The sequence below is a fragment of the Polypterus senegalus genome, chromosome 2 (assembly GCF_016835505.1).
Source record: "Polypterus senegalus isolate Bchr_013 chromosome 2, ASM1683550v1, whole genome shotgun sequence".
Classification (NCBI taxonomy): domain Eukaryota; kingdom Metazoa; phylum Chordata; class Cladistia; order Polypteriformes; family Polypteridae; genus Polypterus; species Polypterus senegalus.
This window is the reverse complement of record NC_053155.1, coordinates 35,310,370-35,325,249: the sequence shown is the minus strand read 5'-3', so window position 1 is coordinate 35,325,249 and position 14,880 is coordinate 35,310,370. Positions and strand designations below refer to the sequence as shown.

At 39.1% G+C, this 14,880-nt stretch overlaps 1 protein-coding gene across 1 annotated transcript in view; it reads left to right on the top strand.

The window, feature by feature from the left end:
- Positions 1–14,880, top strand: part of prkx (protein kinase X-linked) — a gene marked incomplete at its 5' end in the record, with an annotated part of 186,656 nt that overhangs the window by 87,807 nt on the left and 83,969 nt on the right. The window contains one exon of the mRNA XM_039746226.1: positions 7,546–7,809. Coding sequence (XP_039602160.1) covers positions 7,546–7,809 — 264 coding nt within the window. The remainder of the gene's footprint in view (positions 1–7,545; positions 7,810–14,880) is intronic.

The following is a 14,880-nucleotide window of genomic DNA, read 5'->3' as shown; positions in this document are numbered from 1 at the left end:
TCTCTAAAGGCTAAACATCAATATTGTTTACACTTCCTCAGATCAGTTTCTAGGTATATACCATCAAGTCATTCTTGAGAGTATGCAGTCTGGGTGACAATTTGCAATCTTCCAAACTAAGCAAAATCTTTTGAAAGAATTTAAAAGTGTTTGTCAGTCCTTTGGAATAACTAAGATGTAGAGCATATATTAGACTGAACATTACCACAAGGGCATCCACAAACCTGGGAAGAGTAATTACAACTTCACTTTCAATAACAACCAAGACTTTTTCAGACTGGTAGTGAACTGGACTGTTGGTGTTGTCACTGTTCACTGTAATAAGGGCCATAGGTGCATTCACAAGCTCTGCCTCATTAATATCCTGAAAGAAATGGAAACACAGCTCTTTCACAGTCAATAACTTAAAAGAATACACAATCACAAGCAGGAAGTTTCAAGTCTAAAATGTGTGATACAAGTTTATAACCAACCTTGCATGTTCTCAAAAATCTAGACCAATCCTCTCGCAGAAACACAGAAAGTACATGGAGAACAGTTGTACATTTTGTGTGTATATCATGTAATTCCTAAGGAGATCAGAATTGCAGACAGAATTGCATTTTATTGTATAATTTAAGTTCATAAAATAAACACCAGCCAAGACTGCTTAAAGTGAAAGTATAACATAAACTAAACTGAACTAAATACGAATTAGTCTGTCTTAGTTTTTCATTCAAACTTTGTCCAAAATATGGTGACTAAACCAAACATCAAACCCTGCATAATCCAAACAGTATTACCCCCTTAGCATCAGCAAATAAAGGTGTGGTAAATGCCCTAACCCCTAATCATCCTAAGCGTTATGTGGGCCGTGAAATATATATATACAGCGGGTACGTAAAGTATTCAGACCCCCTTCAATTCTTCACTCTGTTATATTGCAGCCATTTGCTAAAATCATTTAAATTAATTTTTTTCCTCATTAATTTACACACAGCACCCCATATTGACAGACAAAAAAAAGAATTTTTGAAATTGTTGCAGATTTATTAAAAAAGAAAAACTGAAATATCACATGGTCCTAAGTATTCAGACCCTTTGCTGTGACACTCGTATATTTAACTCTGGTGCTTTCCATTTCTTCTGATCATCCTTGAGATCACCTTCATTTGAGTCGAGCTGTGTTTGATTATACTGTTGGACTTGATTAGGAAAGCCATACACCTGTCTATATAAGACCTTACAGCTCACAATGCATGTCAGAGCAAATGAGAATCATGAGGTCAAAGAAACTGCCTGAAGAGCTTAGAGACAGAAATGTGGCAAGGCACAGATCTGGCCAAGGTTACAAAAAAAATTCTGCTGCACTTAAGGTTCCCAAGAGCACAGTGGCCTCCATAATCCTTAAATGGAAGACGTTTGGGACGGCCAGAACCCTTCCTAGAGTTGGCTGTCCGGCCAAGCTGAGCTACCGGGGGAGAAGAGCATTGGTGAGAGAGGTAAAGAAGAACCCAAAGATCACTTTGGCTGAGCTCCAGAGATGCAGTCAGGAGATGGGAGAAAGTTGTAGAAAGTCAACCATCACTGCAGCCCTCCACCAGTCAGGGCTTTATGGCAGAGTGGTCTGTCAGAAGCCTCTCCTCAGTGCAAGACACATGACAGCCCCCATGGAATTTGCTAAAAGACACCGGAAGGACTCTGAGATGGTGAGAAATAAGATTCTCTGGTCTGATAAAATCAAGATAGAACTTTTTGGCCTTAATTCTAAGCGGTATGTGTGGAGACAACCAGGCACTGCTCATCACTTGTCCAATACAATCCCCACAGTGAAGCATGACGGTGGCAGCATCATGCTGTGGGGGTGTTTTTTCGCTGCAGAGACAAGACGACTGGTTGCAATCGAGGGAAAGATAAATGCGGCCAAGTACAGGGATATCCTGGACAAAAACCTTCTTCAGAGTGCTAAGGACCTCAGACTGGGCCGAAGGTTTACCTTCCAACAAGACAATGACCCCAAGAACACAGCTAAAATAACGAAGGAGTGGCTTCACAACAACTCTATGACTGTTCTTGAATGGCCCAGCCAGAGCCCTGACTTAAACCCAATTGAGCATCTCTGGAGAGACCTAAAAATGGCTGTCCACCAACGTTTACCATCCAACCTGACAGAACTAGAAAGGATCTGCGAGGAGGAATGGCAAAGGATCCCCAAATCCAGGTGTGAAAAACTTGTTGCATCTTTCCCAAGAAGACTCATAGCTGTATTAGCTCAAAAGGGTGCTTCTACTAAATACTGAGCAAAGGGTCTGAATTCTTAGGACCATTTGATATTTCAGTTTTTCTTTTTTAATAAATCTGCAACAATTTCAAAAATGCTTTTTGTCTGTCAATATGGGGTGCTGTGTGTACATTAATGAGGAAAAAAAATAATTTAAATGATTTTTGCAAATGGATGCAATATAACAAAGAGTGAAAAATGGAAGGGGGTCTGAATATTTACCGTACCCTCTGTATAGTGATATTCTGTAAAATGACAAGTAGCCAATGATTTAGCACTTTACTCAAAATAAGATACATAGCGGAACAGCATTCCACAACAGTAACTAATAACACACATATACGTTTGCTAATTAAAAAACTCATATTTCACTTGTGTAACTTTGAAATAGGCAGTGTAGTACCTGTTCGTCATGGACTTTCAAAATGCCAGCCAAAGAATCTACAATCTTTCCAGTTTAGGGTGCCTTCTGCCTAAACAAGGTCATCAAGCGTGGGATGTGACGATCAAGCTTTGCATAGAATGTGTTGCACAGGTTCTGGATTGTGATCCGCCGGAATTCTGCATACACCTAAGTAAACAGTAATAGAACATCAGTACATATCAATTCCATCCATCCATCCATCCATCCATCCATCCTCTTCCGCTTATCCGAGGTCGGGTCACGGGGGCAGCAGCTTAAGCAGAGAGGCCCAGACTTCCCTCTCCCCGGCCACTTCTTCCAGCTCTTCCGGAGAATCCCAAAGGCGTTCCCAGGCCAGCCGGGAGACATAGTCCCTCCAGCGTGTCCTGGGTCTTCCCCGGGGCCTCCTCCCGGTTGGACGTGCCGGAACACCTCACCAGGGAGGCGTCCAGGAGGCATCCTGATCAGATGCCCGAGCCACCTCATCTGACTCCTCTCGATGCGGAGGAGCAGCGGCTCTACTCTGAGCCCCTCCCGGATGACTGAGCTTCTCACCCTATCTTTAAGGGAAAGCCCAGACACCCTGTGGAGGAAACTCATTTCAGCCGCTTGTATTCGCGATCTCATTCTTTCGGTCACTACCCATAGCTCATGACCATAGGTGAGGGTAGGAGCGTAGATCGACTGGTAAATTGAGAGCTTTGCCTTACGGCTCAGCTCCTTTTTCACCACGACAGACCGATGCAGAGCCCGCATCACTACGGACGCCGCACCGATCCGCCTGTCGATCTCACGCTCCATTCTTCCCTCACTCGTGAACAAGACCCCGAGATACTTGAACTCCTCCACTTGGGGCAGGATCTCTCCCCAACCCTGAGAGGGCACTCCACCCTTTCCGCTGAGGACCATGCTCGGATTTGGAGGTGCTGATTCTCACCCCAGCCGCTTCACACTCAGCTGCGAACCGATCCAGAGAGAGCTGAAGATCACGGCCTGATGAAGCAAACAGGACAACATCATCTGCAAAAGCAGTGACCCAATCCTGAGTCCACCAAACGGACCCCTTCAACACCCTGGCTGCGCCTAGAAATTCTGTCCATAAAAGTTATGAACAGAATCGGTGATAAAGGGCAACCCTGGCGGAGTCCAACTCTCACTGGAAACGGGTTCAACTTACTGCCGGCAATGCGGACCAAGCTCTGACACCGGTTGTACAGAGACCAAACAGCTCTTATCAGGGGGTCCGGTACCCCATACTCCCGGAGCACCCCCCACAGGATTTCCCAAGGGACACGGTCGAATGCCTTTTCCAAGTCCACAAAACACATGTAGACCGGTCGGGCAAACTCCCATGCACCCTCCAGGACTCTGCTAAGGGTGAAGAGCTGATCCACTGTTCCGCGACCAGGATGAAAACCACACTGTTCCTCCTGAATCCGAGGTTGACTATCCGACGGACCCTCCTCTCCAGAACCCCGAATAGACTTTTCCAGGAGGCTGAGGAGTGTGATCCCTCTATAGTTGGAACACACCCTCCGGTCCCCCTTTTTAAAGAGGGGGACCACCACCCCGTCTGCCAATCCAGAGGCACTGTCCCCGATGTCCATGCGATGTTGCAGAGACGTGTCAACCAAGACAGTCCTACAACATCCAGAGCCTTAAGGAACTCGGGCGTATCTCATCCACCCCGGGCCCTGCCACCAAGGAGTTTTTTGACCACCTCAGTGACTTCAGTCCCAGAGATGGGAGAGCCCACCTCAGAGTCCCCAGGCTCTGCTTCCTCATTGGAAGGCATGTTAGTGGGATTGAGGAGGTCTTCGAAGTACTCCTCCCACCGACCCACAACGTCAGTGAGGTCAGCAGCGCACCATCCCCACCATATACGGTGTTGACACTGCACTGCTTCCCCCTCCTGAGACGCCGGACGGTGGACCAGAATCTCCTCGAAGCCGTCCGAAAGTCGTTCTCCATGGCCTCTCCAAACTCCTCCCATGCCCGAGTTTTGCCTCAGCAACAACCGAAGCCGCGTTCCGCTTGGCCTGCGGTACCTATCAGCTGCCTCCAGAGACCCACAGGACAAAAAAGTCCTATAGGACTCCTTCTTCAGCTTGACGGCATCCCTCACCGGTGTCCACCAACGGGTTCGGGGATTGCCGCCACGACAGGCACCGACCACCTTGCGGCCACAGCTCCGGTCAGCCGCCTCAACAATAGAGGCACGGAACATGGCCCATTGGACTCAATGTCCCCCACCTCCCTCGGGACGTGGTTGAAGTTCTGCCGGAGGTGGGAGTTGAAGCTACTTCTGACAGGGGACTCTGCCAGCCGTTCCCAGCAGACCCTCACAACACGTTTGGGCCTACCAGGTCTGACCGGCATCTTCCCCCACCATCGAAGCCAACTCACCACCAGGTGGTGATCAGTTGACAGCTCCGCCCCTCTCTTCACCCGAGTGTCCAAGACATATGGCCGCAAGTCCGACGACACGACCACAAAGTCGATCATTGACCTGAGGCCTAGGGTGTCCTGGTGCCAAGTGCACATATGAACACCCTTATGCTTGAACATTGTCAATTGGTTGCTAGAGGGCATACCTTCTGGGGATTCCCTCGTTTGGCTGGGAGACTTCAATGCTCACGTGGGCAATGACAGTGAGACCTGGAAGGGCGTGATTGGGAGGAATGGCCCCCCCGATCTGAACCCGAGCGGTGTTTTGTTATTGGACGTCATGGATATCAATTCAATATAAATATTATTTACACAGAATGGGACATATAAGCACTGGAGCATCATTGAAACAACAGATAAACCACTTTACCTCAGACTGTATGCGCAGAGCAGGCCAGAGGTCCAGGATCTCTTTCACTGGTGGGCTGAATTGGATGATGGTATGTCGTGTCAGAGCAAATGCGGACTGCATCATCCTTTCAATCAGAGGTAGATTTCTCTCAGTCTTCTTTAGCTCTTCAACAGTCTGTTCCCTCAAGCACACAAGAGATGTGGAATGTTCTCCCTTGGGAAAGTTGGGCAGAAAATGAACCTCTGCACGCTTGGGTCTTTTAATACCAGAGTGTGGAGATTTGTTGTCAGGATTATTTTGGCTTCTTTTGCCAGCACTGTAGTCCAAAAGAACCTAAAAGCCTAATTATTTGGTTTTGTTTCAAGTTGCACTGCTGACATCAAGTTACTGTTTGTTAATAAGTCCATTATCGTTAAAAAATACCACATTTTACTTTAAGGCATTTTTGACTTGAATATTTTATGGTGGAAAGTTTTGGTTGTGTTTTATCTTTTTGGGGTTATTTTTTAGATGTGTTTTTTTCTTGTATCCTGATGTTTTCAAATTCTATAAGTAATTCAATATTTAAATACAGCACAAATTCATATATACCTACTTGAATTACTTGATCAAAATTACTCATTACATTATTTGATAAAATAGTTGATAGATTAATCTTTTACAAGATAATTGTTTGTGACAACCCTGTAATAGATAGTTCTGCATGAGTATTTTAATGTCAAACTAAATAAAAACCCATGAATACCCCTAAAAAGGGTGTTCAAAGGCAATATGAGTCAAAAAATGTAATATGTAAATGTAAAGGGTCATATGGCATAAACAGAATTAACATATAATCTTAAACGTTACACACACCAGTTCAGGGGTAACTTGGAATCAAAGATTTTTGATTAGCACTCGATGCCAATAATATACACATTTTGTAACTGCTGTTATTTTGTGCAGGCCAAACAGTAGTCCAAACAAGAAATATTAAAGGAAGCCTAATTACCATTTATGAAAGACTGGCATGTAATCTTGTGTCCTACCAACATATACTATAAGTTGTGTGCTGTTGGAATCTGGTATTGTATATGTTTTGAATTGTACTTTTACTCACACTTTCCTTTTGACAACATTTTGTAAAGTAAAGTCTTAACTATTTTTAGAATAGTTTAGTTTGTTCAAGTAATGGAAAGACCAATATTTTAATAGTGGGAACGTATCCTTTAACAATAACATTTGCTTTTCATGCTACAAATTTTACAGAATTTACAGTTAATACCATCATTTTGCTTATTACTATAACATTTTCATATTGACTCAATCCAGTAGCACTGGGAACAAGGTTGGAACTTGACCTGGACTGGCAGCAGTAATGCCATCCACCCATATTGAGCTAATTCTAGATGTGAGGATAATCAGATTTTACAAATTTTAACCCACATAGACTAAACGGAATTGTGCAAGTGCCATGTAAACAACACCTGTGTTCAAAATTCAAACTCAGGATGATGAACCCATGAAGCTGCTTAGTTAACCTCTGCACTATTGTGCTGCCGTTTTGCATTTTAACACAAGCAAATAACCATTTCTTTGTGCTGTATGATTGTATATGAATAAATGTTATTAAAAAAAGTCATTTACAAAAGCTGTATAAAAGCTGAGTTATATACAGCGTAAACTTTATTGGGTCTACCTGCCTTTTCTGCATAAATGTGTGCGGTTGAGGAATAAATGCTATTTAAATCTGGTAGATGTCTCTCAGTGTGTTGTGAATGTGTAATTCAGAGGAAGAATGAACAAAATGATGTAAGGAGTTTGAATATTGCTTGGCAGCTGCCCCTGAACAGTATCCGTTTATGAAGTTTTAGAAACATGGCATTTTCATGGGTGTTCTAATAAGCGGCCTCAGTTATATGATTTAGACATGCTTATATAATACTTTTTTAAAAATATTTCTATTTTCTACATATTATGTCTAAATACGGTACTACTAGCATGCTTCAGAACTTGGTATATTATTTATTGATAGGCAAGACAACAAAAATAATATTTATCAATCTGTGGTTTGCTATAGTTTGCTTTTACATTTTCTTTTAGGTTTTGGACTCATCATGATGAGAGATTTTTATATATGCTGATGGACTACGTTCCTGGTGGTGAACTCTTTAGTTACTTGCGCAATATGGGACGCTTCAACAACAACACAGGATTGTTCTATTCTTCAGAAATTGTGTGTGCAATTGAATATCTGCACTCCAAGGAAATAGTTTATAGAGACTTGAAGCCTGAAAATATATTACTTGACAGAGAAGGACATATCAAACTAACAGACTTTGGATTTGCTAAGAAGTTGGTGGACAGGTATGTAATACTATATTACTTGTTGTGGTACTTGTTAGAACTTAATAAACTGTTTATCATATTTAAATGGCACATTTTAGAAAGTGTTTATCCACCTCAAAAAAATGATTTTTTGAATGTGTTTGACAATTTAATTATTTCTTCATATGTAAGAAAGGAGAAATGAAAAACCTTATTTAAGTATTCACACATTATTCATATTTAAGTCATAATTCCCATTAAAGAATACTTAAGTATTCACTCCTTATTCCGTTCTGTCTTGAAGTAGCAACTCTTGTTGTGAATTTTCTTGTATGTTCATGTGTACTTTGCACCTGTGCATTTGGGAATTTTTGCACTTTATTTGTTATTGGTATTCCAAGCTCGGTTAATGTGGCTAGGAAATGTCAATGAAACACATTGCCTAACTCTTAAGGAAGTATTTGAGTAGGAGTAAAGCCTAGAATTTGGCTAGGCTACTCTGACATTCATATCGTAGATTTGAAATTTTTTAATGTAGTTATTTAAATTCCCAAATCCTTTAAGGCCATATTTGTGATTTACATCTATCCGACATTTTATTTTAAAAAGCTTTGGGTATCACATTGGTAGTTTGTTTTCAGCTTTCTACAGTTTCTATAGCACTGTGAATCAGTCCTTGGGATTATCATCTTGTAATTTACAGTCCCTGCTTACCCACCAGGTAACTATCTAGGCAGGATAAGATGATATTAACCTTGCCATTTGAAAAAATTGTCTATTTCAATATTTTAGAAATTTCAGTAAATTCTATTCAGACCTTGGACTACACACTTTTTGAATGTAATGTCTTGTTACCTATGCAGTGGTACATGGAGTTTAACTCTTTCAGGGCTGATGTCAATTTTTGTCAAAAGGAGGAGTTGACGATGGTAATCGACTGTAAAATTGTTACAAAACCAACTGTTATGTTTTAGTTGGACTCTCGTTGCTTGAAGGAAAGTGAGCTTCATTGGTTTGACCGAGATTTCTTGCGCTTGTGTGAGTAGCAAGGCGCAAACAGCAGCAAAAATGGCACTGACAGGTGATGAGAGATCAAAGTGATTGCATAAAGCAAACTACTGCATCAACGACGTTTTGACTATTATCTCTGAACTGGACTATGACTTGTAGGACTCCGATTTTGATACAAGTGATCGAAAACAAATATGAGGTTCCAGCTTCAATTGACTGGTCCCTAGCCAATCATGGTGCTGAATGGGTTCATGTAGCTGATAGGCCTACGGCAGTGTTCATGAGGGAGGACTGCCACTTAACAATGATTAGAGGTAGAACCTAAATTGCAATGCCTCAGCCACATGAAGACGGCTTGGCAGCAAGCCTGCCGCACATTCTTGTCAAACTGGCAGCCACAGCATGCAGCAACAGATGTTTGATCTTGATTTCTGTGTGAAACCATTGCTTTTCAAAAACTGTTTTTTGTAAAAATATTCAGCCCTCAAAGAGTTAATCACCAGTAACATTAGTTAAACATTGTTTAAATCGGACAAAATCAACTAATCTGATGTTTTGTGATTGTGCCTCGACCATTATGCAATCGTAATCATGTCTTGTGAGAAGTTTGGTTTAAGTGAATCACAGTTCCATGAGAAAGACCAAGCAGCCTAGCATCTACAGCTAAATAAAGAATCTTTTTAAATTTATGTTTTGTAAACTATACCACAACAGTTGGTGATGTTGTTGGTAGAATTGTTGACTGGTTTTAATGTAAAATTTTCACAGTTTTGGTTATTCTTTGTTGGTTTGATGTGCATTAACATATTGTCCACAGTGCACTAATAAAGTAGCCTATTTGACCTGAGTATTGTGTATGACCTAATAATAATTTTATGAATTTGTTGTGTGTATGAATAGTATTAAAGGGTGGAAAAAATTGATTTGCATTTTAATATTTGTGTTATAAGCAAGCATTTATAAATAATAATAAAAAAAAACTGCAGAAAAGCACTTGACTTGTTATTGTTTCAGTAACTCAGTGATGCTGGTTAGGGACCCTCTTCAGTTCTTGCTTGTGGTGTCAAAAATTCAGGTACGACTTGATCTGGTGTTAGTGACAGCTATTGCAGTCTAATTTAGATGTTCTAAGGTGGGCTCAGTGATGTCAGAAAACACCCATGATTCAAAAGGAAAGGATACTCCATCTTCACTTTTATCACATGTATGGAGAGTCAAAGTCTTAATCCTTCTGGTTTTTAAAGCAATAGGTGTCTGGAGAGGTACTACAGTGATGTCACCAAGATTTGGGTTGTATAACCAGTTATTGGGAACGTTCTTAAGAAAGATTTTATCCTACTAATAATTTATGGTCGCAATAGTAATCATCCATAGTACTAGAGGATTAGGCATTAACTTAATCATGTGCCAACATGTTTCGACACAGGTCTGATGCCTGGTGATATTCCCGACCTTTTTTTTTTTTGTTTGTGTCTAGAAGAATCTAGTCGCACTAAAATGCTCATGTAGCAGGCTAGAAATGATTACAATATTCTGCCTTATGTATAGCATATTAAAATGTATGAAATGTGTAAATATAATTAATGAAAATTGTAAACACCAATATACGTATTCTGTTAAGATTACACTGAAGTAACATTTGACAAAGAGGCTGATAGCACTAATAACTTTACCAAAACGTTTTTTTTTTTGATCAGGAAGATTGGTACAGTAATATTTTTCTAATGCTGCTGCTTCAGTTTTTCTGGACCTCAGATCCTTATCTTGTTCTTGTGTCCTTGTATCTGTGCACCCGGAGAAAACCAAGCAATTTAAAACCTTACAGAACAAGGTATCATACATGGAAGGGCAACTGTGAATTAGCCCAACATTCTAGTGGCACAGTGTTGTGCCATTTTAGTGCAAATGCCTTATAATTTATTGCTGAAATTCTGTACACAACCAACATTAACATAGCACATTCATTATAAGCATATTAATTCTTCTGTGTTCATTGTCAGAAACTTCTGAACCTGGAGAAGATTTACTTGCACTGCAAGGTTTTCATTGTTAAGAATTTAAACATACAACACTTTGGAATTTTCAAATATGAACACTTATTTAGCATCAACAGATGAGCTGCTGAATTATGAATGTGTATTTTGAGTCCTAATTGGTAACCTGGATGTAGGAGATTTATTTTTAAGGCTCTAGGACTAGCGATGTCACAATACCAGAATTTTTGTATTCTGTACCAATACTTGTGAAATTTTACAATACTCAATACCTAGGCAAATAAAGAAATCCTTTCAATGGCCGTTTATTAAAAGTACCTCAAAAATTCAAGTGAATAATAATTGTCTTTTCAGTAATAGAATATAAAATATATAAATACAAACAGTAATGGCAGCTTTAAAATTCTGGCATTTCCATCAAGTAGTTTCCCAACTTTTATTTAAGCAAACAAATATTGGCATTTATAAATATCAAAATACAAAGCAGGCCTTAAATTTTAATGTTGATAGATGTGGGGATTTCCCTAGTTAGGACTATCTTTATCATGTAAGCGAACTAGTTACTAGGGAAGCAGAATTTGAAAGATGTTTTTTAAATAACACCAATCATGACAAATATAACTGTCCAACTCTCATTAACCTGATTATGTTAATCTTGTATTATTTTTGCATGCGTGCAATGTTTGATCTTATAGTCTGACAATCTACTCAAGACCCTTGCAGATGGACTTTTCTTGCAACACACAGCTTTTTAGTGCCTCTCTTATGCTAAATATTCTTGTTTCTTTTTTTCAAGTGCAATTTTGTAGTTTTACTTGTTTTTTTGTACTGTTTTTCTTTCATCAAGGTTATACTCAATCTTATTTTTGATCTTCCATCGACATTTGGTTGATGCAGATTTTGGATACAGGCAGATATTTTTCTTTCTGGTTTTCTTTACTTTGCAGCACAATACATTTCCATTATGAGAAGCTTTAAAAAGATTGCTTATGTGCCTGTTATGAATCTTGACAATATGTGGAACAAAAATGCTCCAAGGTTGGAGTAATGCATAATCGCTGAACTGGTCAGCATACACTGGAATTTCATGAACTACATATTTAATACGTATGCTATGTCTGTTTTACTATATAAATATACTATTTATGAATTATTATTCCTCTGCGTTAGTATTAATATGAGTAATTTGCAAAATTAGTGAATATTATAGAAAATGTAGCAGTCATGTGGTGTTAGCATTTCTATTGTGCAGTTTCATCCCACATCCCACAGTCATATATGTGTAATTATGAATGCATGAGGGGTTGTACCCCTGACTCTGAACTGTATACTCTGGTTAGAAAATGAATGGATGTTTGAATGGGCACCTGTAGATGTGCACATCACAAGCAGATAATAAATGCAAAGCTTCCGTTACTTTACTAGGACTGTGTAAGGGCACTATATTAAAAATCAATTAATTTCACCATCATTTCATCTCCTGTTACAAATTCGTGACACTACAACTTAAACAATTATAGGTCATGTCTTTTTTATTACATCATTAAGCTGTCAATGTACGCTCAGATCTGTTTGTGAAATAAATCCATAATGAAATAAATGTGGCAATGATGAAAGCCTGTGAGAGTGTGTGTTTTGGCTTTTTTATTAAATAATGAGCATAATTGCCTTGAGTGCATGATGAAGTTCACCTGCCTCAAACACAAAACATTTCCAGCCATGATTTCTGTTGTTTTTTGTTTGCAGTATGTGTTGATGTGGTGCTTTATCATCGCCACTGTCAGCCATTTTTATATGTACTTTTTACTCACATTTTTCTTTTTTATTGATGTGCCACTGAAAACAGGCCTAATCAAGCACTCTAGTTTCAAATTCATGCCTGGCCATGTAACTTTGACTATGACTTTCAAATTAGCCAAAAAGTAAGGTTTAAATTTTCATATTGAAAGCATTCAGAATAGCCAGTTAGCACCTGTGGACGTATCTGAAAAGCTACTCCTGTGTGGCTTGCGGCATCATACGGTATCAAAGCAAGGTCTGTCAGCCATTCTACTGTTTTCCTACTTTACAGATGTAGCAATATTTTAAAAAACGTGACCTGAATATTTTTAATGACTATTTACTGAATACGTACTGAATATTTTTCATTATTTTAATGAAAAGGTCATGACGTTAAACAACAGTTTGGGATATCCGGTTTATGAGTGCATGGTACAGAATCAGATGCAAGTAACAAGAAACATTTAGAAAAACTGGTCGAAGTACACTTAACAGTTCAAAGGTCAGAGCAATGGAACAGGGAAAAAATTAAGTTGTGAAGGAGTATGGCGGCAAGTTTTACTAATGAAGGTAATAAGCTAATCATTCAAAATTACAAAAAGTGTTAAAACAGATGTGTGAAAAATTGCAGCTTTGCATTAGGGTTACATGGTATACTGGTACTGGAGATGTACCGAAAATCCCAGATGTTAAAATGGTATGGTAGCAGCATTTCTGTATTTTCGTTACCTGATATAAACATCAACTCTCAAACCCGATGCCCTCAGCATTAAGTATTGCAGTTGTGAAAAGATATCAGTTCTATAGACTTCACAATATAAAACTACACATTTTGACACAATAAAAATTTGCCAGACAACAGTTTGACACAATTGGGAATTCACGGCTATGTTTTACATTTCATTTAAACCATTTAATTAAGTCAGAATGTGCTTTTCCTTATTACATATACATATATTCATTTAGCAAGCTATTTCATCCAAATACCATATAAATATCTGTAAGTATAGTACAATTGGATATGCAGTATATGTATACAATGTGGGCAGCGGCAAGTGAATTGTCATGAACGTTATACAGTATGGTAGTGCATATGTACCTCCTCTGTAACCTGGCCCTTTTGCTAAAATGCTAAATAAACCAAGTAGTGTTTATTTTTACTTTCTTAGCTATATTCTTCAAAACCAAGTTTCAGTGATGCATATTTTGTTTTCAATATATGACCTCTTGTCTTTGTAAGTCTTTCAGTTACCACTGTTATTGTTTTTTTGTTAGAAGCATTAGAACTGCCAATATTTATATTTATGTATTTTTGAACCGCTTTACTAATCCACTGAGGACGTCTCATAGCTATCCAACTACTTTTAATTTTAAGTTTAAATGTGCTGTATTTTATGATGTGTTCTTTTCAGTTTACCTATTGCTTTTCAGTCATATCCACATTTTGGAAGTTTAATCCCTTTTTTTTTTAAATAATTGGTTCACCTGAAATTTGAAATTTTGACAAGTATTTCCTTCCATTTAGAAATGTGTGTTAGCAATAGTACTTTTTAGTTTATTTTGCAGTGCTTTATAAACAGTGATCTGTCCATATGCCCAAAGACATGCCTGTTACATTAATTGGTGATTCTAATTTGGCTCTATATGAGTATAGTATGGTTTTTTGTCTGATTAAGCCCATTGTATGCAGTCATCCTGTACAATGTTGGTTTCTGCTATGCTCCCTGGGCTGCATAAATAGGATCTAGAATAGGATTAAGTAGGTTTTAAAATATTATATATGTAGAGGTTTATAAACATACCCCAAAAGTCTGTCTAGTGTAGGTGATTTGTGCTACTTGATGCTTCATTTTGAAATGAAAATTGGGGGGCATAGTTGTTTTGGTACTAGAGCTGAGGCTTGAAACCTGGTATCAACACTAATTTCACTTTTTAAAATCATTTTACATATTTTTACAGCTTAAAATCTGGCTGGTTAAGTACTTTGTTCTGGGTGACAGCAAATTTGTGGTGGCCATGCAACAAGCAACTTTGTGGTTTTCAATCTACTGTTTTTGACACCAGGGTCACATTGCTTATGAAAATGTAGTGTAGGTCAATAGTGCAGGTTTTGAATCCCAGCCTTAGCTGAAGCAAATCTTGAATTGAACATCCATGCAATGCAGAGCCCAGTGTCACATAAATGCCTACACCCACACATCTTTAGAGGTGTAGGAGGAAAACCAAACTACCTAGGTAAACACCCACACAGACTTAGGGAAACAAATGCCAAATTCACACAGATAGCAACTAGAAGTCCTCCTTTCATAAAACCTGGATGCAAAAA